General features: G+C 48.5%; 1 protein-coding gene across 5 annotated transcripts in view; it reads right to left on the reverse strand.

Moving 5' to 3' along the window:
• Positions 1–25,405, reverse strand: part of RABGAP1 (RAB GTPase activating protein 1) — a 3,038,993-nt gene that overhangs the window by 2,627,603 nt on the left and 385,985 nt on the right. For all 5 annotated transcript variants that reach the window (XM_069609645.1, XM_069609642.1, XM_069609641.1 and 2 more), the window contains one exon: positions 7,407–7,647. In XM_069609645.1, coding sequence (XP_069465746.1) covers positions 7,407–7,647 — 241 coding nt within the window. The remainder of the gene's footprint in view (positions 1–7,406; positions 7,648–25,405) is intronic.

Here is a 25,405-nt window from a genome sequence, read left to right on the forward strand (position 1 = left end):
CCTTGCTAATAGTGTTCCTAAAGCTTAGAGTGGTGTACCTTCCCATATTCTGTCTTTTTCCCTCCCTTCTTCATGAACTTGTTGGAGTGCCATCTATAGTTAAGCACTCACCTCTGTATGAAAATAAATGGTGTTAACTAAGACTTATCTGATAAGGAACAAGGGTTGTATATATTATAATAGTAACTGTGTTTAGAGTATTTTACGATAAGAGTGCTGGGGTGTTTCAAACAGTGTGTTTTTAAATAAATAATTATATACTTTGATACCAAAGCTCTGGTCAGCGTTTGCTTGTATTGTTGTATCTGAGTGCCTATTGTGTATACTATTGTGTATACTTTGCATACTGCCTAACTCTTCTTGAGGGAAGTCTGACTGCTCAGCCACAGCTACCAGGTAAATCTGGGTGGTACAGACTGCTACCAAGTGGGTTTACTGCTAACACCTGTAGTCCTAAATCTTTTGCAGTGTTCCCAAAAGGGAGCTGCACAGGTTTCTGCCTAACAACGACCCACTGGTATTGAATGTGAGAGATGGCAGAGGAGGCCTGCTCCGGAGAAAGAAGAGAAGGGGGTGAATGTAAAAGGCAGAAGAAGGAACCCGCCCCAGAGGGAGGAAAGTGCTATCATAAGGTGCACCCGTGCCCCTCCGCATCCACCGTGCCCGGCTCATGCCACCCACAATAGGGAGAGGCACCAAAGGACAGCACAAACCAAGAGGGAGAGCAGGAGTAATTGAGGCCCGCCAGTACAGTCCAGAGGGCAGAGGGGTCTCGGAAAGGCACCTGGGTGTTCTAAAACAACCATCCACCTAGGCGGAATTGTATACCCTCCGAGGGCTACCCCCTGCGCCACCCGCACAACACAACTGAAGTAGCCAACGATACAGAACGTGGTATCGAAGACAGGCGAGTTTGCACCCCATGGCGAGACGGAATAGGGGACCCACAGGTAATACAGTGCTTAGGTGTGGCTGGACCGGAGGAGGGAAACGCAGTGCTTGGGCAGGGCAACAAGCACAGCGGTGACACACCGCCTCACAACAACGGAAGCCAGAGAAGGCAGTGGCCATACAGGTCCTCAGCGCACAGAGATAGCCCAAAAGGTCCCCCCCACCCCCCACCACGCCTGGGACACGCAGACTGAGTCTGCAGGCACAGGAACAGAACGGGGGGCGGGAGTGTAGCCGGGGGCAGAACCCAGCAGAATGGGAGTGGACGATAATCAATCACTCACCCTTGCTTCCAAATACAGGGAGAGAAGCCCAAGCAGAGAAGAGCAGAGCCTGAAGTAAGCCAAGGCCTGGAGAGGAGCACACCAAGCCAGACTCGAGAACTACAGGACAAGGGGAGCCGAGACAAAGCCCAAATTACACAAAGCAGGAGAACCCTCCGCCAGAACCCAAGTCAAGGACCACAGGAAGCCCGCATTGGAAAGGAGGTACCCGCATTGGAAAGGAGGTAACCGCGTCAGGTGAAACCGTCACAGTGGTGAAAGTGCCAGGGACCTGACGCCCACAAAGAAGAACAGAAATGACAGGGGAGATCTCCAGTACCACAATGGCAACAGGAATGGACATGTCCAAGTTCTCCACAAAAGAAGACACAGGACACATCCTGGCGGAGATCAAAGCCCTCCAAGGAGACATACAAGCCTTCCTGACAGGCAGAATGACAACCGTGTAAGGCCAAAGTGTAAGGCATTGAACACAACCAATTAAATGTAGACCTAGTCGAGATGAAACTAGATGCGAGGATGTCGGAGCTTGGAGAAGAGGAAATACTGCTTAAACTGGACGACCTTGAAAATGGGGAGGGGCGTAATAATATAAGAATACTCTGACTAAAGGAAAGCAGAAGGGACTCCACGAAGCAAGTGGAGGAGAAAGTCATCAGCCTGATAAATCAGCTCTTTGAGGCAGAAGGAGGTAAATCTGAGGGGGCTCGCAGAAGAAGAAGACCCTACAGTGATGGCCCGCGATCCATAATAGCTATATTCCTGAGCTACAGTGATATGCTGGAAGTTTTGAACAGGGTGAAGCAACAACGCAACAGAGTTTGAGGGTTCCAAGGTGACTATATACCAGGACCTATCCAACCTAACCCTGGCACGGCGCAGAGGTTTCAGACCCCTTGTGACATGGCTACGGGAAAAAGAGATCCGGTACAGATGGGGATATCCGTTCTCACTACAATTTGAAATGGAAGGAGTGGAATACAACCCAACATCGGTAGAAGAAGCTGAGCAGGCCCTTCGGCACCTCACGGCAGACGCAGAAGCCCAGCTGGAAAACTCCCAGGACCGGCCAGGGAGCGAAGAAGGGGGACGATCTGCTCCAGGCCCCCAGAGAAGGATGGGACAATCGGGGAGGAAATACATGAGACTCAGGGCCCTCCCCCCGAAAGCCACCCTCCATGCAGAAAGAACGACCGAACATCGATCTGGAGGTCTAAACAGCCAGTAAAACCACAGCACAGAAACTGTAGACTGGGCAAATGCCACAAGTACTATGGGAGATTCGCTGACGGGGGCGACCATGCTCGCCCCAAAGTGGCCCCTTCTGAGAGAAGGGGCGTCTCTAGGACCACAGTACACCAAATCAAGTTCGGATTTTTCCTAGTTGAAATGTTTAGTTACGAATTCGTTAACGGCACCGGAACCACATACATGCACGAAAATGAGCTGGGTCATCATAATATGGGACAAATTAGACAGTCAGCAACCAACACCGCACACAGAGATGAGAAAAGGAAGCACAGCCACACAAGCCATGGGGGAAGGTGACATGAGAATGGGTCTAACTGTGGGTACACTCAATGTGAAAAACCTCAACTCACCTACGAAAATGTCACTGACAGTGCAGGAATTTCGGAAAGGCTTTAATACAGGGGGAAGAACAGGCGTTAAGAGGGGGGGGTAGGACGGGTATTCTGGGGATCCCGGAGTACCAACAAAAAAGGGGGTGTCGGCATAGTATTCCACAGACAGTGTAGACTGCACAAATGCAAGCTCACGACCCTGCTAGAAGGGAGGCTGTTGATTCTGCAGGGTATCCTAGAGGGAGCGAAAATCCTACTAGCAGCAATATATGCTCCTAACCAGGACCAGCAGAATTTCCTGAGGGAGGCGTTCGAGATAATACAGGGGCACGAGGCAGACCTGTACGTAATGGGTGGGGATTTTAACTCCTGGCTGAGAGAAACCTGGCATAGGAAGAGAGGGGGGACTCGGAGGGCGGGAGAGTGGACAAACTGGGGCACCTGGGACTGGCCATTGAGCAACGAGGCCTGGTAGATGTGTGGAGGTGTCAGAACCAACGAGAGGAGGGCTACAACGTGCTACACCGCGCCCCACTAGACATACTCAAGAATCGACTACCTGTTAGTTAATATGGAGCAGGCAGAGAGGGTGGTAGGGAGCAGCATCAGGCAGGTGGGATGGATGGATCATGACATGGTAACCATGACCCTAGACGTGACCGGCCTACACAGGCCACAAGGTACATGGCGCTGTAACGAGTCGCTGTGGGGAGACCAGGTTTTTGCAGACCAGCTAGCCAAGGAAATATCTGCCTACTTCGAATTGAACGACACAGGGGAGGTGGGCACTGGAGTGGTTTGGGATGCAAGCAAGGCCACGTGGCTGGGTCTTCTGATCCGAGAGGGGGCAAGGAAGAGAAGAGAGAGGGGGTTGATAGAAGACAAGCTCATAAAAGGAGATTCAAAAGGGCGAGTAGAAGATGCACGCTTCAACAGGAAACAGACAGAAATCCGGGAAGGGCTGTTATCCAAAAGGGCAGAACTCAAAGCACTGGGCATGGGAGAGACCCTTTGGAAACTTTGATTCTTAAGGCTGAAATACTATGAAAAGGGAGTTAAGGTAGATGCACTCCTAGCGGTTAGACTCCAAGGGCAGAGAGATGGGTGTATAAATTGGGTGATACTGAGGGGGGTAAAAGGAAAGGGAGACAAAATCTGGCCGGAAGATATAGCGGAAAGGTTTGCTCGGTATTATGAAAAACTATATGAATCCGAAGCAGCCGACAGTGGGGGCATACCTTGATGGGGTACACATGACGAGGCTCACGCAACCAGAGATAGAACACCTAGAGTCCCCTATCACAGAGGAGGAAATCCATGAGGCAATTGCGCGACTCCTAAATGGCAAGACCCCACGTGAAGATGGATATACTGTAGGATTCTATAAAAAACACGCAGGAATCTTAGTACAGCACATGACAACACCTTATAATCATATCCTCGACACAGGGAAGGCATCGGTGTCATTCAGTAAAGCATTGATATCGGTTTTCCAAAATAAGGGAGGGACCCGGCCCAGTGGCAGTCATATCGTCAGATCTCACTTTTAAATGTCGATGAAAAAATATTCACCAGAATCTTGGCGACGAGGCTAGAATTAAAGCTCCCCGTGTAATACATCCAGACCAAATGGGTTTTATATCCGGAGGACAAAGTCCGGATGCAGTTTGCAAGACATTAGACCTCATAAAACAGACGAGGGGCAACCCCGGAAAGCAGGCCCTACTAAGTCTGGATGCTGAAAAAGCCTTCAACAGGGTGGAATGGGGCTTTCTCTTTGCGGTACTGGGCAAAGTGAGGATGGGGGAAACAATGCGCAGAGCCATAGGTGCAATATACTCCGGGCCGACAGCACAGGTGGTGGTGAACGGAGCCAAATCTAGGGAGTTTAAACTCAGCAGAGGCACTAGGCAGGGATGCCCCCTATAACACCTACTGTCTGCCTTGGCTATGGAGCCAATCGGGGAGAGGGTGCAAAACAACGACCAGATAAAGGGAATACATGTGGGGACACAGTCTCACAAGGTCAGCGTGTATGCGGACGATGTGCTTCTATGCCTCCCGGATACAAGGGCATCAATACAGGGAGTGCTCAGGGCCCTGGAGGAATATGGAAAGGTATCGGGCTTCAAGGTCAATGTCACCAAATCCTCCCTCCTCCCACTTCACAGGGACATAGAACCCCCATCCCCCACCACCCTCCCGAGATGGGCAATGTGACATGGGAATCCCAGTGGAAAGGAACAATATAAAGTACCTACGGGTAAGGATACCAAGTGACCTCGATAAATTATAGGACTATAACTCCCCCCCCCCCCCCTCTGCTACACAGGGTACTCAAAGACCCGGAGACTTGGCCAAGACTGACGATCTCCTGGCTGGGGAGAATTAAACGCCATTAAGATGATGTTGCTCCCTAGGGTAAAAAAAGAATACCAAGATTCATATGGCAGGGTAGGAAGGAAAGAGTGGCATACAAGATACTAGTGCAGCCCAAGAAAAAAGGGGGAGTGGGACTACTGGAGATGTGCACTTATTACAGAGCGCCTCAATTCAGAGCCCTGATAACTCATCTGCGATTAGAGAGCGACAAACAATGGGTGGGTATAGAACACTACTTATTCAGACCAGTAACGCTGGGGGAATGGCTATGGGCACCAGCCACCTCAGCTCCAAGGAGGGTACATACCCATAGGATTCTGGGCCCCCTCTGGAGGCTGTGGAGAGTCAAGAGGGAAATGACCGAGGTCACCACTTGGCCCTCGCCCCTGAGCCATATCTGGGTGCCCCAATAAGAGCTTGGATACCGGAACACGTGAGGTTTCATGAATGGTTCGAGGCGGGACTAGACAGAGTGGTACAGGTCTTGAAGAGAGATAGTTTCATAGAGTACGCGGACCTTGTAGAATCCCTGGTAATTGGAAACCTGTTTGTTTCAATTCCTGCAGTTGAAGGGAGTACTTATGTCAGGTGACTGGAAGACAGAGCTGCAGAGAGACCGAACACGCACAGAGAAATTGCTGGACTCGGAGAAGGGGACCAAAGGGGTTATAACCAGGCTGTAGCAGGCTCTATTAGAGGCGAGGGGAGAGGACATTAGCGGAGCTAAGAGGAGGTGGGAAAGAGACCTGGGACAGGAGTTGGGGACACGACAATGGGGAAAACTATGCACCAAAGCACACTGCACATATCAGTGGCATGTTAATGCAAGCAGCACAGCTTGAAACTGTTAAATAGGTGGCAGTGGGACCCTGCAAGACTAGCCAAAGTGTTCCCTGGGGCGGACCCTCACTGCTGGAGGAAGTGTGGACAAATAGCGGATTGCTGGCTCATGTGGTGGACTTGTGAGAAGGTACAATGGTACTGGAAAGAGGTCCTGGGATGGATCAAAGGACTAGAGGGGATTGACGGGGAGATGGGACCTGCACTAGTACTGTTTGGAATAGAAAAAATAGAGGGAGAGTGGGTGAAACTCCCGCACATGCCTCACTACCTCCTGGCAGCCAGAGCATGCCTGGCGGGGGGTTGGAAGAGAGAAGCTCCCCTCAGAGAAAGAATGGTTACATAAAGCATTGGACTTATATAGAATGGAAGACCTCACTAGACCTTTGCACGATAAAACATCAACATGGGCCACAGAGTGGGCTGCATTCTTAACCAAATATGATCCAGAGAGACGAGGGGGAAAAGGACAAGGGAGAGGTGGGGAACGGGTAGGATCTGGCCTAAGCAGAACCCCCCCGCGCCCGCGGAATGAGTAGACCTGCAGAGAGAAAAACCACACCAGCAATGGAAGGGAAGAGAATGGAGTACAGAGTTGTGCCCCAGGGAAGACCCACGGAAAAGACCAACAGCTTGTCTGCTGCACCCGGTGGAATAAGGAACTTAGACCGTCGAGGATAATTGTGTGGCAGTTCCGGAACTCCCAAAGAGTGTTGGGGAGGGGGGGATGGGAAGTTGGAGAAGTTTGCATTTCATGTTGGGGGGGGGGTGAAAATAATTTAAAATCAGCAGGGTGCTCTGATGTAACCAAGTACTTGATACAGTCTTCATATGTTGCAACTACCACGGTGTCACCAATAAAATAAATTTGAAAAAATAAAAAAGAATTACTGATTTAGATCATAGCAAGTGTAGTATTTGGCCCGTATAGATGTTGGAGATTGGCACAGAGACCGCCATCAAAAAGACCACCAAAATGCCAACTCTATGCTACATCCAGAAACCTTGATGCTTCATAATGATCTTTTCGACACCCACATAACAAGGTCAGATCCAGTTGCTGAAACCTTTACTAAAAAGGTGGCTACCCTATAGACTCTCTCACCTTTGCCATCATAAACAACTAGAACTACTTTACATGCTGTATGAAAGTAAATATCTGAATCTTCCATCCATATTATCCCATTTTGGTCCTCTCCAATGCCTTGTACTAATGCAATAAGAACGGCAATGGTGGTATGGACTGCACTGGAATAAATGCAGTTTCATACTGGGATCTTGTGATGTAATAAGATGTTGGTGGCAAATAAAACATTGATTACTTATTCACACCCATAAATGGTTATACTGAAAAGGTTGTGCTGACCTCCTTGTGGTGGTTTCACAGGTAGGCTCATATCTTCTTTCTGCAGTCCTACTGCTAATGCTGGGTTAATGGAGGAAGATGTGGAGGAGGCTTCATCATAAGAATCAGACACTGCATGGTCACCATCGCCCAGTGACCTCTCCAAAGATTGCCGGTTCCGGTCATGGTCTTCTGCTGGGGTATCCATCAGCACATCTTCTAGTTCCTTTTGTAGCTGCTGTTCACTTCCGTTCCCCACGATCTAAACAACAAAATCATAAAAGATAACTTGTCACCAAACAATGCACTTCATATTGTCACAATCTTAAACTGCTAAATCATTGCTGTAAACACAATCACTGAAGAATTAAGTTGATGACTTTAAATGGACCCTCTGTGACAAGTGGTTAATAGCTCCTCAAGGGTAAATAAGTGGAGTTAGCAAGGCAGGGTGGAGTGGGGGGATTCAAGGTAAAAATATATAAATATAGCAAAATCTACCTGGTCATTCAGAGGCCTTGCTAAACTCGTGATCTGGTAAAAGGATGAGGGAGGTAACAAGGCAATACAGTATTACAATGTCAGCAAATATTCTTATGGGATGGTAAAATAGTTCCAAGCGCTTCTGTTCCATTTTTTAAAAAATGTTTTTTTATTATTTTGTTATCTCCACACCAAACATTACAAACATTGAGGACATTTGCATATAGCTTTTGATTAGTTATGTTGCTCATTGTGCATCATTGTCCTCCCCCCCTCCCACCCCTTTAACTCAAGCCCGTTTCAATGCCGCCGGCTTACATATCGGGATACATGCGCTACGCAATAGTCCCCTCTGTATCATCCCCGCTGGGATCTGCCTGGGGGGTTCCTGCCATTGTGGTCACCAATTGGCTCCACGCTATCAGGGGTCCCGCTTCTTCCTCCCATCTTCTGCTCTGCTGATTGCCTCATACCAGGCAGCCGTCTCAGCGTCTGCCCATTTCAAGAGGTCCGCCCACCACATCTTGATTTTGGGGAGCTGGGCGGCCTTCCAACTCATTGCAATTCTTCGCTTGGCCAAAACGTAGGTCAAATCTTTCATTTTGCTAATGTGTTTCAGGTGACGTGGTCTGGCAAACGCCCCCAGCATACATGCCCATACTAACTCTACCTCCAGTACAATCCCCTTTTCAGCTAGGCGTAGCCTCACCTCTGACCAGAACTTACCCACCTCCGGGCAGGCCCAAAACATGTGCATCAGCCCTGCCTCCTCCTCCACACATCATGGGCATTTTTGCACCGCTGAGTTCCTAAACCTGGCGATCCTGCTAGGGGTCATATATGCCCTATGGGTAACGTACAGCTGTATCTGCTATAACCTTGCATTTCGGGACACCTTCTTGTGGTACCTTTGGACTCTATCCCACTGACCATCCAGCATAAGTTCTCCCGCCTCTGCCTCCCAGTACTGCCTTAGTTGGAGCACCTCCTTTCCTACCCTGGTCATCAGTAATTCGTATATGCAGGACGTTTCATGCCCACCCTCCGAGGCGTCATACATCGTCTCAATAACCATATCCGGTTGCTCAGTTAGCACTGCCGCAGGCCACCTTTCCCTCACCCGTTTGATGACTCTTGTATAGGTGATATGTTGGCCAACGTGCACGCCAGTGTCTTCCATCAGCCTCCTAAAGTCTAGTGCCTCCCCCTCTTGCCATATATCCCCAAGGGTCACAAGACCCATTGGTTCCCAGTATTTACGGATCCCTATTGTCATTTGCGGGTCCTCCCCGCATAACGCTACCAACGGGACCTGCGGAGAACACGGGGTCGGGCTTCCCACCACGTTTTATTCCATACTTCCCAACCCAGTTTCAACAGTTTCACCCTCCTCTGCAACTTGGATTTAGGCAGCCATACCACCTCTCTAAAAAAGTAGGGGGCGGTGTCCCTGTGCAAAATCCTGGTTTCGGCTGTCTCCTCTTCCGACAACCATCTCGCCACATACTGGAGCTGTCCGGCCAGGTAATATAGTTCAAAGTTTGGTAGGTTTATATCCCCCTTGTCGTACAGGTTTTGCAGCTTCCACAGGGCCACCCTGTTCCTGGTGTTGTGCCAAATAAACCCCCTGCATATGCTATGGAGCCTAACGAAGAACCGTTTAGGGATCATGTGTGGAATGTTCGAAAAGAAATGCAGCAGTCTGGGCAGGACCACCATCTTAATCAGCCCCACCCTACCTAACATGGCCAGAGGTAATCTGGACCAGAATCCCATGCTATTCTGAATACCAGCTACTGCCCGCTCTGTGTTGTGCTTGTGTTCGTCCTTGGCAGAGTGATATATGTCGACACCCAAGTAACGAAATGTCCTAGTTTGCCAAGGTATCGGCAAAACCGGTAGGTGCTTCAGCGGGGCACTTTATCTCCCCCAAGGGGAACATGCTTGACTTCTTAGGGTTTACTGCTATGCCCGACAGGGTGGCGTACCGTTCCATCACCTCCAGGACATATTGCAAGTTTTCCTCTGGGAAACGCAGGTATAGCAGAATGTCGTCCGCATACAGTGACATAAGGTGCGTCCCTCCTTTCGTGGGGATACCGATCTCCTCATACTGTTGCCCAAGGCATATTGCAAGTGGCTCCAGAGTGAGGATGTACAACATGAGCAACCAGGGACAGCCCTGTCTCGTGCCCCTGCTGAGTTGCCATTTGTCTGAGATTATTGCACTGGTTTTGACCCTGGCAATTGAGGAGCTATATATCATTTTCACCCACCTCAGGTACCCCGGCCCCATTTCATATTCCTTCAGTGCCACCAACAACCACAGCCATCTCACTGAGTCGAATGCCTTAATGGCATCCAACGAGACAATCGCCATTTCGCCTGGGTCCCCTTCTGTCTGCTCAATTATATGGTGCAGTCTTCTGTGATTGTCTGTTATATTCCTACCTGGGACGTACCCTGTTTGGTCGGGATGTAGCAGTTTACCAACGACGCGTTTGAGCCTATTTGCCAGCACAGCCATAAGGATCTTGCTGTCTTGGTTGAGCATTGACAGGGGTCGGTATGATCCTGTAACGCTCACCTGATTCCCGCAGAGGCGCCGCTCTTGACTGGGTGAATGCCGTATCTTCAAAGGTGATGTGTAACACACGGTTGGCTCTTTGGGCTGGACCTCTGTGCACTGTATGTCTGACTCGAAGAGTAAGATGTCTGCAGATAGAAAATATGGGATTAATGAACTGGGGTTATTGGGTGCCTCTCTCCTCTTCCCTTTCTCTTCTCCTGAAGAACCCCAAAGGTTAACACCCTCACCTTAGGTAAGTGAACGCCGAGCTGTCCATCTGCCTCGGGGCAGGGTGCCGTAACCAGTTTCTTCACTGGATAAGGGTGCAGGCCTCTTGACCTCAGAGGACTGCTGTCCGTCGTTAACTGCAGGAACGGTAAGTTCTGGGCACTTCAAATGTCTTAAAAGTCTTTTGTAATGATTTCTCTTGTTTTGCAGGGTTCCGGCGATGGCGGATGGCGGGCTGATGAGTTGAGGATCGAACCCGCGTGAGGAATAGAAGCGCCTGAAAGCACGTAAGTAAGCGCTTGTAGCCTGCTTCACGATGCCCACTAACTGTCCCTTTTATCTTGCAGGTACAAGTTGGGAGCTTTAGAGAAGCTGAAGGGTGCTGGAATACCCACTGGATTCGGCGTGGGAAGGAGTAATGGCACGTGAGTAATAAAGTTGCCCAATGTCTTTAAACGCACCTTCTTTTGTCTTTCAGATGCGGGATGCAGCGCCGAAGGCCTCCGGAGCGTGCGAAGAGCTGGTAAGCTTTTGTCTTTCAGATGCCGGAATGCAGTGCGAAGACCTCCGGAGCATGCGAAGAGTAGGTAAGCCTTTGTCTTTCAGATGCCGGAATGCAGCGCGAGGCGTTGGTGACAGCCGATGGACCAGGTAAGAGATGCGCTGCCACTGAAGACCGTAGTGCTAACCTGTTCTTTCTTTGTCTTTACAGGTGCTGCTGAAGACTGGATTCCAGGATGGTAAGCCTTTGTTCCCTTAAGCCCAGGATCAGAAGCAGAAGACACGATGAGCGTTCTGCTGCAGAGAATGCAGAATAACGCAAAGCAAGATTCATCCATCGGGTGTGGTTTAAATAGCCTCCTGTAGTGCTTAGGTGTCTCCTTCCACAGCCACGCCTAGGTAAGAAAAGAGTTCCTGCTTTCCAGAAGAGTTCCAGTGTTCTGAACCTAGGGAGTGGCTCCTGCCCCACCCAACAGGAAAAGTAGTCCCAAACAGAAGAGGATCAGGGGTTCAACTGGCAGGTAAGTAAGCAGCATGGTCTGCTGCAGGTAAGTCCACCCAAGCATTATGAGCCTGGCGCTTCCAGCGCTGGGACTGGGACTGGGCATCTTTATGAGCCTGGTGCCACTGGCGCCAGGACAGGGTCCAAAAGGTCCCAATTGGGACTGGCTGGCACTCGGAACCGGGGTTATGGGTCTGCTTCCAAGGGAGTCGGGCAAGTCCTGATCTTTTGGAAGCAGAGATCATGACAGATCCGTAGGCCGTACTCGGCTTGTCTGGTTTTAAGAGCGGGATAATAACTGCTTCCCTAAGAGACTCCGGCAGCCTTCCTCGTTCAAATGCCTCGTCTAGCATGGCAAGCAGCAGGGGGAGCACCTCCTGTTTGTATGTCTTGTAAAACTCACTAGGAGCCCATCCGACCCCAGAGCCTTACACGTGGGTAAGTGCTGTATCACTGTCTCAATTTCCTCAAGGGTGATTGGGGCATCCAGGTCCTCCCGCTCCTGGTCATTCAGCTTAGGCAATCCTATGTCCTCCAGGGTCTCTAGCGTCTCCTGCTCCATCTCCTCCCCCTATCCTCATAAAGGCATTTGTAGAAATCCCTCGTTGACTCCCTTTTGGGTATTCCAGGACTGACCTTCTTCACCCTTCAACTCCCTGATCACTGGGCGCAGCGTTTCGTTCTTGTATAGCCAGGCCAGCAGTCTTCTCGGTTTGTCTCCCCAGAGTGTTGCCTCACTATGTATTTTTTATAATTTAGCTTACAGAGCCTATCCCAGTGATCCCTGCTAGTTTGTTGCAGCCGGCTTGTCCTTGCTGGATCCTCCTGTGAGGTGCTCCCTTTCTGTATAATTCTCTCCAGCTCCTTCTCCGCCTCCCGTAGCTCTCGCTCTATTCCCCCTTGGAGCCCCCTAGACTTGGATATGGCTGCACCCCATACTACCACCTTAAACACCCCCACAAGGTACCCTCCGACTGCACACTATCTGTATTAATGTCAAAATATTCAATAATTGTCTCCCTTAGATCCTCACGGAATCCTGAGTCTTGCAGGACCTCAGCTCTGAGTTTCCACATCGGGATTCTCGCCCTAGGCGGCTGATGCCTCCATTCCACCACCAAGGGGGAGTGATTGGAAAGTACTCTGGCTCTATATTCTGAACCGGTCATATCTCCCACTATCTCTGAGGTCGCGAACATATAGTCCAGTCTCATGTATAGATCATGGGGGGCTGAATAGTGCGAGTACGGTCTGTTTTACGGGGGCGACAGCCTCCAGGCATATTCTAGCCCGAAGTCCCGCAGGAGGGCCAGTAATGCCTTCGCCGCTGGGGTGGGTCTGTCTACTTTATCGTCGGACCTATCCAATTTAAGATGCAATGTGCAATTAAAGTCCCTGCCCCAGATGATAGCGCTGCCCACTAAAGGGCTGAGTTTGCCATATAGGGCCCTAAAATAGGCCGCTGTATCTTGGTTGGGGGCGTATGGGTTTATGATGCTCACTTCCCTGTTTTCTAGCATCCCCCGCACCACTAGCATTCTGTGCCGAGGTCAGGAACCCGGCAGGGTGTCACCAAACGTTTGGTGACCTAACTAGTCTCCTAGCTATTGGGGTTTTAAGAGTGCTTCCTTCGTGTCTCCTGTTAATAGCTACATTCTGTTATGCACCGTCTGTTTCACATTCTTAATCTAGCGCTTCTGAGTCCCAACACCTCTCTGCTCCATCTTATATTCAAGTCACAGAGTATACGGCACCTTGGTCCCAAGGTCAGGCGTCACTTGTCCGTACCCTCCTCCATCCGACTGTCCCCTCCCTCCGGGCAATTCTGGGTGTCCAGCCATTCTGTTGCATCCTCCAGACTCTTCAAAAACAGAGCTTTGGATTTATGGAACACTTTCAGCTTTGCGGGGTACATTAGTATGTACCGCAAACCCGCATCTTGGAATCTCCTTTTCACCGTGCCATAGTTCAGTCGCTGTCTCTGCACTGTGAGCGTGTAGTCGGGGTATGCCGAGATGTCCGCAGAGGCACTTCGTATATGATGCCCCCCCTTCCGGAAGTATTCCAATATTTTCTCCCTGTCACGGTAGTTCAATATTTTAGCAATGATTGGCCTTGGAGGGGCCCCTGGGGGAGGTCTCCTTGTGAGCGCTCTGTGTGCTCTCTCCACTGCGAAGCCTTGCGTGAGGACCCTGCCTTTTATTTCTTGCAACAGCATATTTTCCACATACTCAATCGGGTTAAGTCCTTCCTCCCCCTCCGGAAGGCCTACTATGCGCACGTTATTTCTCCGGGCGTGCTCTTCGGCTTCCTCCGCTCTGTTCTCAAGGTTGCTCACCTGCTGCTTCAGGATGTGGATCTCCGAGGCATGAGATGTCCGGGCTGTCGTATTTGTGGTCACTTCCCTTTTGAGCATGTCTGTGCGTTCCGCCATTTTCCACACATCCAGTCTGAGCAAGTTGACCTCCTCCTGTACTGCACCAATTTTGAGCTCCAGCGCTGCATTAAGTTCGGCTGTGGCTGCCTCTAGCTTGCGTTCCCACGTAGCTTTCAGATCTGCGATTGCTTCTAGGATCTGCCGGTCAGCGCACGTCGGGGTGGTGTCCTCTGGTGGATTTTCCCTTCCGGTCTAGCCCCCTCCGACTGTTGCAGGGTTTTGGTGAAATCTTCCAGCGTGGGCTGCTTACCCCTAGATTTAGGAAGTTTGGATGTCATCTTGTTGCCTGGGGTTAAGCAGGTTTAAGGCGCCTGGAGCTCTCTGTCCATGAAAACCCCAACCAAGATTCGCTGGCCCTCTGTGCCGGTGTCAGGCTTCCTCCACAAAGCACCGTACCTGCTCCCACCTTAGTGCATGTACCAGCTGCAAGGCATGCGCATGTCTTTGGAGCAGGGCGCTCTTGCTGCTAGAAATGCAGATCCCTGCTTGGGCTATATGGCTTCCATGCCCTGTCCAGCAGTCCCGCACCCTCCGGTCAGTGTGCGCTCGCTCCCTCCTTCCTTCCTTCCATGCCTCCTTTGGGAGCCCACAGTGCGTGCCGCGTAGACATGCAATGTGTATACTGTATTATCTCGCTCACTGCAAGTGGGCCGTATCGATGTTAGGGTGTTGCACCATTCACTGTCGGGATACCAGTAATGTGCTCCTCAGCCACTCACGTTGTCTCATGGCTATCCGTAGCCGGGTCAGCTCATGTTACTGCATGATTGGCCCATGCATCCACCATCTAGCGATCATGCTACATTTATGTTGGGCAGCAATATGTGTGGGATGTTTATTGGAGCCAGTTTCCTTATTCTTCCAACGGACGCCCGTTTCGTGCTCCGCGTCCTGTTTCATAGGCTCTCATCTCGCCATCGGCGGTCAGCTGATCGTGTGTCCGCCAGCCACTTCCCTCATAGGGCTCCTCCACCCGCACACATCGTTCTCCGGTGTGCGCGCGCGGGCCCGGTCCCCTACTCCAGCACGGAGCTGCAGGTCTATAATGTGCGCTGGGAAGCTGAGCGTTCCTCCGTGGGCCTCTCAAGGCTGCCCCCTTGTCGCTCCTCCTCTGCCCTGGGGGTGCTGCCCGCTCACTCCACAGTCGCAGAGCCGGTGGCGTTACTGGCACCTCGGGATCCGTGGTGCCTGCCGTCCGGCTCAGCGTCCTACCGCGGGCCTCTCCCAGCTGCCCTCTCACCGATCCTCCTCCGCACTGGGGTGCTCATGCGGTGCCGCTGTCCTCTACCCTACGCTGGGGTCAGCATTCACCTTCTGGGTCCGCACTGTTTGCTGCCGGGCACGGCGGTCTTCCGAGAACTTCTCCCGGCTGCCTCAAAGCCTCTCTTTCTTCACCGTGGGGGTGCTGCTCGCGCATCCGCCCACTGCTTTCTCCACCTAGAACCAGGAGCAATGCTTACAATAAGTGTTCCCAATGCAGCCCTTCCCCGGCTGCTTCCTGGAATTCGGCGATGGGCCTGCTTAACTCCGGCTGGGGCAGACTGACCCTTTGTTCTCTGTGTCCGCCATTTTGTGTTCATGATTTCATCCGCGACAGCATACAATTATTCTTCGTTACATGTCCGTTTCAGCTACGATGACCATGCCGACTTCCATTCACGTTCAGCACCCCTTCCGACATCCATGTCTCCAATTATAGCGATCTCAGTTCATTTTTGGCATGCATTTAAACGGATCGCTCACGGATCTGCAGGAGACGCTCAGTGAGACACGTCTTACTCCATGGCTGGATAGCCATGCCCCAGCACTTCTGTTCCATTGTCGGCAAGTAGATGTAATCCATTCTGTGGCTTTGGGACTCAGTTTAAACAAGTGATGGTAGAGGAGAAGTGCTTTTCTTCAACCCATCAGCTAGTGTTGATGAGTGTTCCAAGTAGATAATTGAATGTACTAAAGGAAAGAAAAGGTCCACAACCAGCTACTTGGAAGGAGAATAGAAAATAAGGGGCAATCCAGATGGGAGAGTAAGTCAATGCACAGAAAAAGTTTCTTCAGTGAATGATATTTTAATAAAAAGGTTTTTTAACAGTTTACATGAACCCAAGGTGATGGTCTTCTCCCTGGCGATGGATCGGAAGTTTATTCCAGAAGGTGATTCAGATTGGCAGCAAGTGTTCTTCCTCAGAAACTCTTGTTTGAAAGTTTGGTTCATTGCATTTAAGTATCAAATACGTTTTAGAGTGGTATATCTCATCAGTCTGTGACTAAAGTATGCTGGACCACCCTTTCAATAAATTCTGTGTAGGTGTGACGAATCAACTTCCAGGGACACCAGTGGTCTAGGGATGAATATCGGTTTCTAAACCAATCGGACCCACACCTCTAATACCCCAGAGGGAATCTGAACAGATTGGAAACACAAGCAAATTATAAACCTTCTTTTCCAATTTTCATAACATGGACGGAACGGCAGGCTCATTTCCAAAAAGGTTGTGGATCGTTGGTTAGTTGCAACATAGCCAAAATACAATTATTACCCAATGATAAAAGGGACTGTCCAGTCAAGGTTGTAGTGTTACCGAAATCAGGTATTTTCCCTCTTTTTTGATTACGGGGGATCAATTCTTAAAAGGGGAAAAAATTTGTCAAAGCACATATACACAACATGAGAAATTGATTACCCCTCTTTACGCTTATGGCAACTTGATTGGTGATACTTTCATGCAATGGTCAAATTAACATAACCTCAAACCAAAAACAAGTAAATAGTGGGACCAAACATCAAACTAATTTCAAAAATAATTGATTAAATGTCATAATGTATAAAACAATTGACAAACTAGCCAAAATAATTTCATTTGTTATAGTTTGCAAATCTAAAAACCTTGTCACAAATAACCACAAAATACAAATAAACAAAGAAAACAAATTTCATGGGGATGAGAATCACAGCACTTGTAATCCATAGACAAATAATTTGTGTCAAGAAAACCAGACTCTTATTATTGTAGTTTTTCAGATAGTCGACATGTTTCAGCCTCATTTTACATTAGACACTATCCCTAGTGTCCTTGTTGATATAGATATACGGGCCATCTTCAGGACAAACATTTCTTAATAGTTGAATCTTGTATACCCCAATACTTGGTGTTCATAAACAATGATCTATAAATAACACAAGCACAATAGGGGGCGTGGCTTGGCAGCCATGGAGTAGGCTGCGAACCCGGTGGGCTCCCGGACATCCAACACTGATCCTGCCGCACGCGTTGTGCAAAAACAACAACAAGAACAATTAGAAGGGAGAAGATTGGAACATGAAACGCACCTATGGAGCCCCTGGCTGCCCGAAACGGATGCAATGAAGAGAAGATCTTGCCTCGGAACGTAGAGGGGCCCCGAGACGAAAACAACAAGATGGCGGACCCGCAGAGACAAAGGGATGCAGCACCCGCGACAGAACTCATGAGAGACTAAAGCGGCTCGCTTGAATGTCACAGCGGAGAGTGAGAGTGAAGACTGCTCTGGACGACCGCATACACGGTGAGCCTGAGTGCAACATTGTGGCAAGCCGGGCGGATACCGTTGCGGAGCACAGCCCTGAATACACGGAGCGGGAGAAGCAAATGGAAAGCCCTGCGCACAGCCCAAAACAGAAGTGCGACAGAAGGCACTGGAGCATTGCGGCCCCCGGAATAATTATAGAGCCAGTGCACGTCAAGAAGGCACAGTGAGGAACACAATGGGAACATTGTGAGACCCGAAACTGCCGGCACCAGGACCCGTAAGCAATGGGAGAGGCAGAGAGCCCAGAAAGGGCATTACAAGGCCAATGGCGCACAGAAGCAGTTAACACTGGCAAAGGGAGAGAGCCATAACGGAGGGTTCCCCCCCTCAGAACCAGATCCATAGTGGGTCCAGGGGCGCACAACAGAGCAGTATCGCAGAGGCCAGGCCCAGGGACCGGACAAAAGCAGCAAAAGGCGAAATCAAGACCCAGGGGGCCACGGCCAAAAGATGGACTGGTGACATGTGAACTACACAGGGGCCACGCACAGCCCAACACAGAAGTGTGACAAGGGGCACGGGAGCATTGCGGCCCCTGGAATAATTACAGAACCAGTGCACGTCAAGAAGGCACAGTGAGAAACCCATTGGGGACCTGAACATTGTGAAAACCGAAACTGGGCGGCGTCGGCTAGCCCCAGGACCTGCAGTCAACGGGAGAGGCTGAGTGCCCAGAAAGGGCATTACACGGCCAATGGCGCTCAGAGGCAGTGGACACTGGGAAAAAGTGAGCCATAACGGAGGGTTCCCCCCTCAGAACCTGATCCATGGTGGGTCTGGGTTCACACAACAGAGCAGCATCACAGAGGCCAGGCCCAGGGCTCGGACAAAAGCAGCAAAAGGCAAAAACAAGACCCAGGGGGGGGAGGCATGGCCAAAAGATGGACTGGTGACATGTGAGCAACACAGGGGACTGCCAGACGAATAACCAGGTACAGAAACAGCCTAGAGGCCCTACAGGGCAGCTATCTAGGAACAAACAACACTGCAGTAATACACTGCAGACCACTGAATGCGCACTGCAGAGGCGCCCGTGAGACTTCGCAATAAACTGACGAAACCAGCTGATAGTCCGCAGAGAACTCTCACTGGGCATCCCCCCTCTCCTCCGAAAGACAGCACAGACCAACGCGTCAGTACAAAGGAGAAGCAGAACACCAAGAGGAAACACCCCCCCTCTCCCTAGAAGGGGAATAGAACAAGCAGCACCCAAGCAACTGTTCCACCGGAAACACCAAACACGAACAGCACGAGGACTGTGGCCTAACAGAGAAAAAGCACAGTGGTAAGGGCATAAGACACTGCACGGCAAGAAGCCAACTGGTAGGCAACGATATAATGGCGCAAAAGGGTGGCACGATCAAAGTAAAGCAACCAGTGATGGACATTTTTACTTAACCACTGCAATCCCCGACCACTGCAGTACAAGTGAAACCTGGCCCGCAAGACATGCCGGCACTGCCGCGGGTAGACCAACTGATCCTGCAGGCCATCGCGGAAATGAAATCCTTGTGCACCACCACGATAGCGCACCTTAAAGTGGCACTGGAATTCAATATTGACGCAGTGGGCGTGGATGTCAAGCTCCTAAAACAAGATGTCAGGGCACTAGTGGAGCGCATGAGCAGCCTCGAGAGCACAGTGAAAAACAATACAGAGGTAGGCACCACCAACGCCAAGGAGGTCCACACACTTAAACAACAAGTGCGTAATTTGAGAAAAATGAAAATCGAGCGGAGGAGGCAGAGGGGCGCGCAAGGCGCAACAACATCCGCGTGGTGGAACTGCCGGAAGGAGAAGAGGGAACAGATCATACAGAGTACGTGGAAAATATGCTGACCCAAGAAATTGGGACCGGTAAGCTCTCTCAAGGATTTGCGATCGAACGGGCACACAGGTCCTTAGCAAGGAGGCCGCCACCTGGAGCTCCCCCACGAGCGATCATTGCAAAAATCCTAAACTACAGAGACAGAGAAAAGATCCTGGAATTTTTTCGGAAAGGCGGAACAATAACCCGAACGGCGGCGACAGTCAGTGTACCCGGACTACACCATGTTGTTTCAGAGACATCGCTTCAGCTATGTAGCAGTGAAGAGACGGTTGAGGGCGGCAGGATTCAAATATATGCGGTTATATCCCACGAAGATAAAGATTTTACATAAGGGCAAAGTATACTTTTTTGAAGATCCAGAGGAGGCAACGAACTGGCTGAACATCCACGGTTGCACAGACGAGGAGGATTGATCAGAGTGAGGCGGACAGGCTAAGTGAATCAAAGCCTTACTAAAAACATCTGATGTGGGGACAGAGGTAGCAGGAGAATGTGATGGAGCTGCACAGAGTGCGCCAATGGGCCTAGATAGTAGGGATTTAATATACTCAACATGAGGACTTGTGTGGACTGGAATATAGTGGTTCGAACAGTAAGCCAAGTATGATTAGTAGGCGGCACACTATAGTTTAACGGGAGATCCACAGACCGAGCAGGATCTACCCCCGATAGCTACAGTAGGCAAATCGCCAGTAGAGCGGTATCCACCCGCTGTGCAGCAAGTATTGGCTGTAACCAAGAAAGGTGCTAGATGTGGGATAGCCTGAGATCCAGGAATGGAGCTGGGCATCAGTTGGGGATGGGCGAGGGGGGAATGGAGGGAACAGTTGGGGACGGGATGGGCGGGGGGGCAGTTGGGGAGCGTGTGGTGGTGTTGGGATGGGAACGAGCTTACATACATGCGCTGCGGCGCTTTCTGCAGAGGACAGAAGGGATAGAGGCGGGCAGGGATTATGGATAAGGGATGGGGGACCTCAGGATAGTAACCTGGAATGTCAGGGGACTCGACAGCTATTTAAAAAGGAACAAAATTATGTTGTACCTGTGGAGGCACAGAATAGACATAGCTTTATTACAAGAAACTCACCTCACAAAAGAAAAACAAGGAATGATAATAGCGAAAAAATGGAATGGGACCGCTATTGGAGCTACGTATTCAGCATACGCCAGGGGAGTAATCACTTGGGTCGCACCACACGTACCCTTTCAGTTATTGCAGTTCACAGTAGAACCGGATGGAAGAATGGTGGCGATACGTGGAATGCTGGAAAATAGAGATTTGTGCATTATCAATATATATGCCCCAAATCAGGATACAGTGACTTATTTTAAGACCCTGTATGTACAGTAAAATTAGCTCACACATAGGAGGCGCGGTCATGTGGGGAGGGGATTTCAACTGCACTCTAGACCCTTAGTGGAAAGAGTTCGTGTGCAGAGGATGTGACAGTATATACTGAAGAGTCTGCTGTACATTAAAAATACAGATGTCTAGAGATTGAACATTTGAAGTCATAAAATCATGGACCACTCAATTGTTTTTATTGCGTTTATGTGTTATTTATAGATCATTGTTTATGAACACCAAGTATTGGGGTATACAAGATTCAACTATTAATACATTGTTGTCCTGAAGATGGCCCGTATATCTATATCGACAAGGACACTAGGGATAGTGTCTAGTGTAAAATGAGGCTGAAACATGTTGACTATCTGAAAAACCTACAATAATAAGTGTCTGGTTTTCTTGACAAAAATGATTTGTCTGTGGATTACAAGTGCTGTGATTCTCATCCCCATGAAATTTGTTTTCTTTGTTTATTTGTATTTTGTGGTCATTTGTGATAAGGTTTTTAGATTTGCAAACTATGACAACAAATGAAATTATTTTGTCTAGTTTGTCAATTGTTTTACACATTATGACATTGAATACATTTTTTAAATGAGTTTGATCCCACTATTTAATTGTTTTTGGTTTATTGAGGTTATGATGTTAATTTGACCATTGTTTGAAAGTATCACCAATCAAGTTGCCATAGGCGTAAAGAGGGGTAATCATTTTCTCATGTTGTGTATATAGACAGTCAAGGTTGTATACAAATATCGACTTTCTTTTTGTATTATCACAACAGACAGTTCTAGCACACTGAAATACAACCCACACTGTAAAGATATGCAGAGAACAGACGGTTTCAAAGAAGGAAAAGGGATGCACTCTGGATACAGACAGGTGGGTAGTCGGTATGCCATACAATCGCAACAGTTCAAGGATACCTGGTTTCAGCCCAAAGGGAGCAATGGGTCTTAACATGTCTCTATGGGCCTTCACAGAAGGAAAGAACCACAATGTACCTTGTGCTTATAGGAGTTCTTGGTGCTCGACAGGGTCACCTTTGTTTTCCTTGATAGAAAATCGGTTTCAGGCATCTTTGCAGCTTCTGTGACAGAGTTCAAGACGAGATACAGCTGCGGGTATCAGGCGGCAGGCAGTTCGGCATGCGAAGCTGGATGACGGCTGCAGGCTGGCCTACATGGCAACTCGAGGTCAGGAATTGTTTCATCAGTGCTGGTTGTTGGTTCCCAAGCACTGGTCGAGGTGTCTCGGATGGCTTTAGCGACTGCAGCGTAAAAGTCATTGGTGCAGTCGGTTGCAGCTCGAGGGGCTCAACTGGCTCGAAAAGGACCTGTAAGACGGACGTCGGTAGATACTCGTTGTGGCACTTCTAGTTTCTTCACTGGGCTTGTGTCGTCCTTTAAGGTGGATGGCCCAAAGCTGAGGAGTGTGTTGCAGGCAGCTGCCTTGTCCTTGGTTTCGGGTTCAGAGACTCTACGGCACTTCCCACCTAGGAAGCTTGCTGCAGAGTCTAACAGGGCACGATGTATGCTGACTGGGTACTGGGTCTGGAGCTGCTGGAGGGTCCTCTGTAGTCTGTCTCCCTTGGTTCCCTGCAAGATGTTTAGGGAAGGGATCTGGTTTCCCTCTTGGACGTCCTGGACTTCCTTCACTGGCAAAAGAGGAGAGGCAGACTGTACCTGCAGCCAGGGTCCAATGCAGAGTTCTTCTTTCTGCTTCTGGTAAAGCCTTCAGATCTGCCAAAAGAGGGGCTTGGACATCTATTATAGCCAAACAGACCACAGGGATTGGTGTAGGCTAAGCCTACTTTAATGAAGCAATCCTGGGTCCCACCAACAATCTCCTGTATGCGTGAGGTCATAAACAGAGTGCTTTGCAACAGGAGAGGTAACCGGGTGAAAACATGCATACTAAGTCCTACTCATCTTCCTGTCTGTTGTGGATCAAAGAGTCCCTCTGGTTAAGGGACCTCTCTGTGGTACCCGATTAAAGCAGCAGGTCTCCCTTGAAGCTGCGATGAGACTAGTCCTTCTGGCACTATCAAACCACATACTCTTACAATAATTGTTGGAGCCTATAAACAAAACTGATGGCGAGTTTTCTTAGTTAGTTAAATGATGATTTGATGGAGCTGCATACATGTGTACTCACAGGCTTTGAGACTACCCAAAGCTATAAACCTGTAGAAAATAAATCACAAGTACTGTATTTATTGAGCTCCAATTTGTGCTTTATTCTTATGTTTTTATGTTTGTTATTAACCCCGGACACGCGTTTCCCCATTGCTCTCAATGGTTCTTCAGGAGGGTATATGCATTTTATAAAACAATAATTTTGTAGTTGCCAATGTCACAGTGATTTTGTAGTTGCCAATGTCTAAATGTATAGATACGTGGTCTCAATCAAAATGTATTAGATTAGTTCTCTCACTTTGTATTGTGACCATCATTCAGCTATTGGTCACCTTTGTTTTCCTTGATATATTTCCTTATTTTGTAAGACCAGGCATCTAGAAACTGGCAACACGCTTATCCAAAAGGACATTAGACTTGGCATACATACAAAATAAGGCAATCTATCAACCACTTTGTAGAGTACCCATGCTAGTAAATAAATTATAAAACTCAAATATGAATTTGCCCTCTAAAGATTTTGGGTAGGCAAACATGTTCAGTGTCTCCTACTTTAGCATTGCTAACATCACCCTATAAGTGAACAGCAACATTGCAACATCATTTAATTGGCATGCAAGGAATAGTAGGTGTGGGCTATGCCTAGCATTGTTTGTATATAGTATTAGGGCAACAGATATTCAAATAACTAGCATGCATTTACACAATATGCATCTTTTCCAAGTTTTCAGAGTAATAAGATGGACAAATACAATTGGGTAGTAATCTTTTAACAAATTATGCTTTTTATTGAATGCTTGCTTGCATTTCACCAAAGTATTTTTCAGATGTCCTGTGGTGTATGCATTTATAATCAATGATAATGACGTGTTATTTTTATAGAGCTTTCGCCAAAACGCTGTACATAGAACATATTTACATACAATTATCACCCAAACAAAGTTGATTCTGCTTTATCGACTTCGGATGGATAAAAAGGCCAAGTTGGCCTTGCTGGGATTCAAACCTGCAACCTACAGATCACTTGGATCACAGTGAGCGCTCAACCTGCTGAAATGTGTTACCTGTCCATGATGCATCAAAATGCATCTTTGGTGTGTTCATACATATTAATACGTGCAATGTTTTCCACAAATTTAATTAGTCGTTTGAAACAAAACATCTTTGCTCTATGCATCTTTGTATGTATCTATGCATCTTGCATCTTTGTTCTATTCATTTTCGAGTTTAGTAATGTTCTGGTGGCCTTTCACATACTATTTACACTCCTGTTCAGGCAAATTATGTTTACTCTTACAATTTAATTTACACTCTAATTATTGAAACAGAGTTTAAAATACTCCCACCTCAAGAACTTAGATGAGTCACGGATGAGCATGCAATGTCTAGTTAAAACGTCCATTAAACCTTAACATGCAATTAATGTTGTAAATGGTACTACAAGTGGTCAGCGGCAAAAAGGCCCTTGCTCAAAGGTGAGTGGTTGGCATTACAGCAATCAGAGTGGTCACAGCCTCTTTCAAATCTTCAAAACTACAATTAAAATATTCAATACCTGATTCGACAGTCAGCGCAAGCGCTGTCATAAAACAAAAAACAAAATGGTTACATTTGTAATTGAAATAGAAACATACTTACGTTAGTGGTAATCCAGATAGGTATTTAACTTTTTATGTAGCGCTTCATACAGGGGTCCTTCAACTTCTAAGCACTGCGATCATTATTAACTCAGTCGACAGTTTAGTAACTGCAGAGTGATCTAAGGGTAAGTCGGGCCAGCCAACATTTGACCATGAGATTAGATATAGGTTTAGCATTGAGCACTTGTCTCTCTGCACTATCGTAACAGAACACTGGCATCCCATGAAGTAGAAATAGCTCCAGTAAATGCAGACTTACATTAATCAACAACCATGTTCTCATCAAACCTCAAAACACAGAATGCAAGTCATGTTTTCTTTACTGTGTAATTGGCCAAGATATACATAAGATATCAAATGTCCAGACTTTTGTAAAGGACAAATGAGTCATATTGGGTGACTTATCCTTTAATATTAACATCCAACTTAGGCAACATGCTTTAGGAAAATGTACCTGCTAAATAGTGGCTGGGTATTGGTACACAAATAGTGTGTTCTAAGGCTGAATTCCTTCGAATGATGGTTTACTAACTTCCTACTATGTGAAGTTTCCTCTGATTCGGGAAGCAGAGTTATCGTTATTTGAACTAGTCGCTACCAATGCTATATTAGTCCTATCTGCGAGGAGCCTGCACTGCAGAGACAAGTAACTGTTCTATGTGGGTGGTGCTTCCACTGCTTGTAAGCGATTCATATTCTAAGGGAGGAGAGCTTGGATCACTTAGCCCTTGCTGGGCAAGTTCTTTACGATGGGAATTTGGGCTGCTGAGGCCTAT

This window comes from Ambystoma mexicanum, chromosome 8, assembly GCF_040938575.1.
Source record: "Ambystoma mexicanum isolate Mex_15411 chromosome 8, UKY_AmexF1_1, whole genome shotgun sequence".
Lineage (NCBI taxonomy): Eukaryota > Metazoa > Chordata > Amphibia > Caudata > Ambystomatidae > Ambystoma > Ambystoma mexicanum.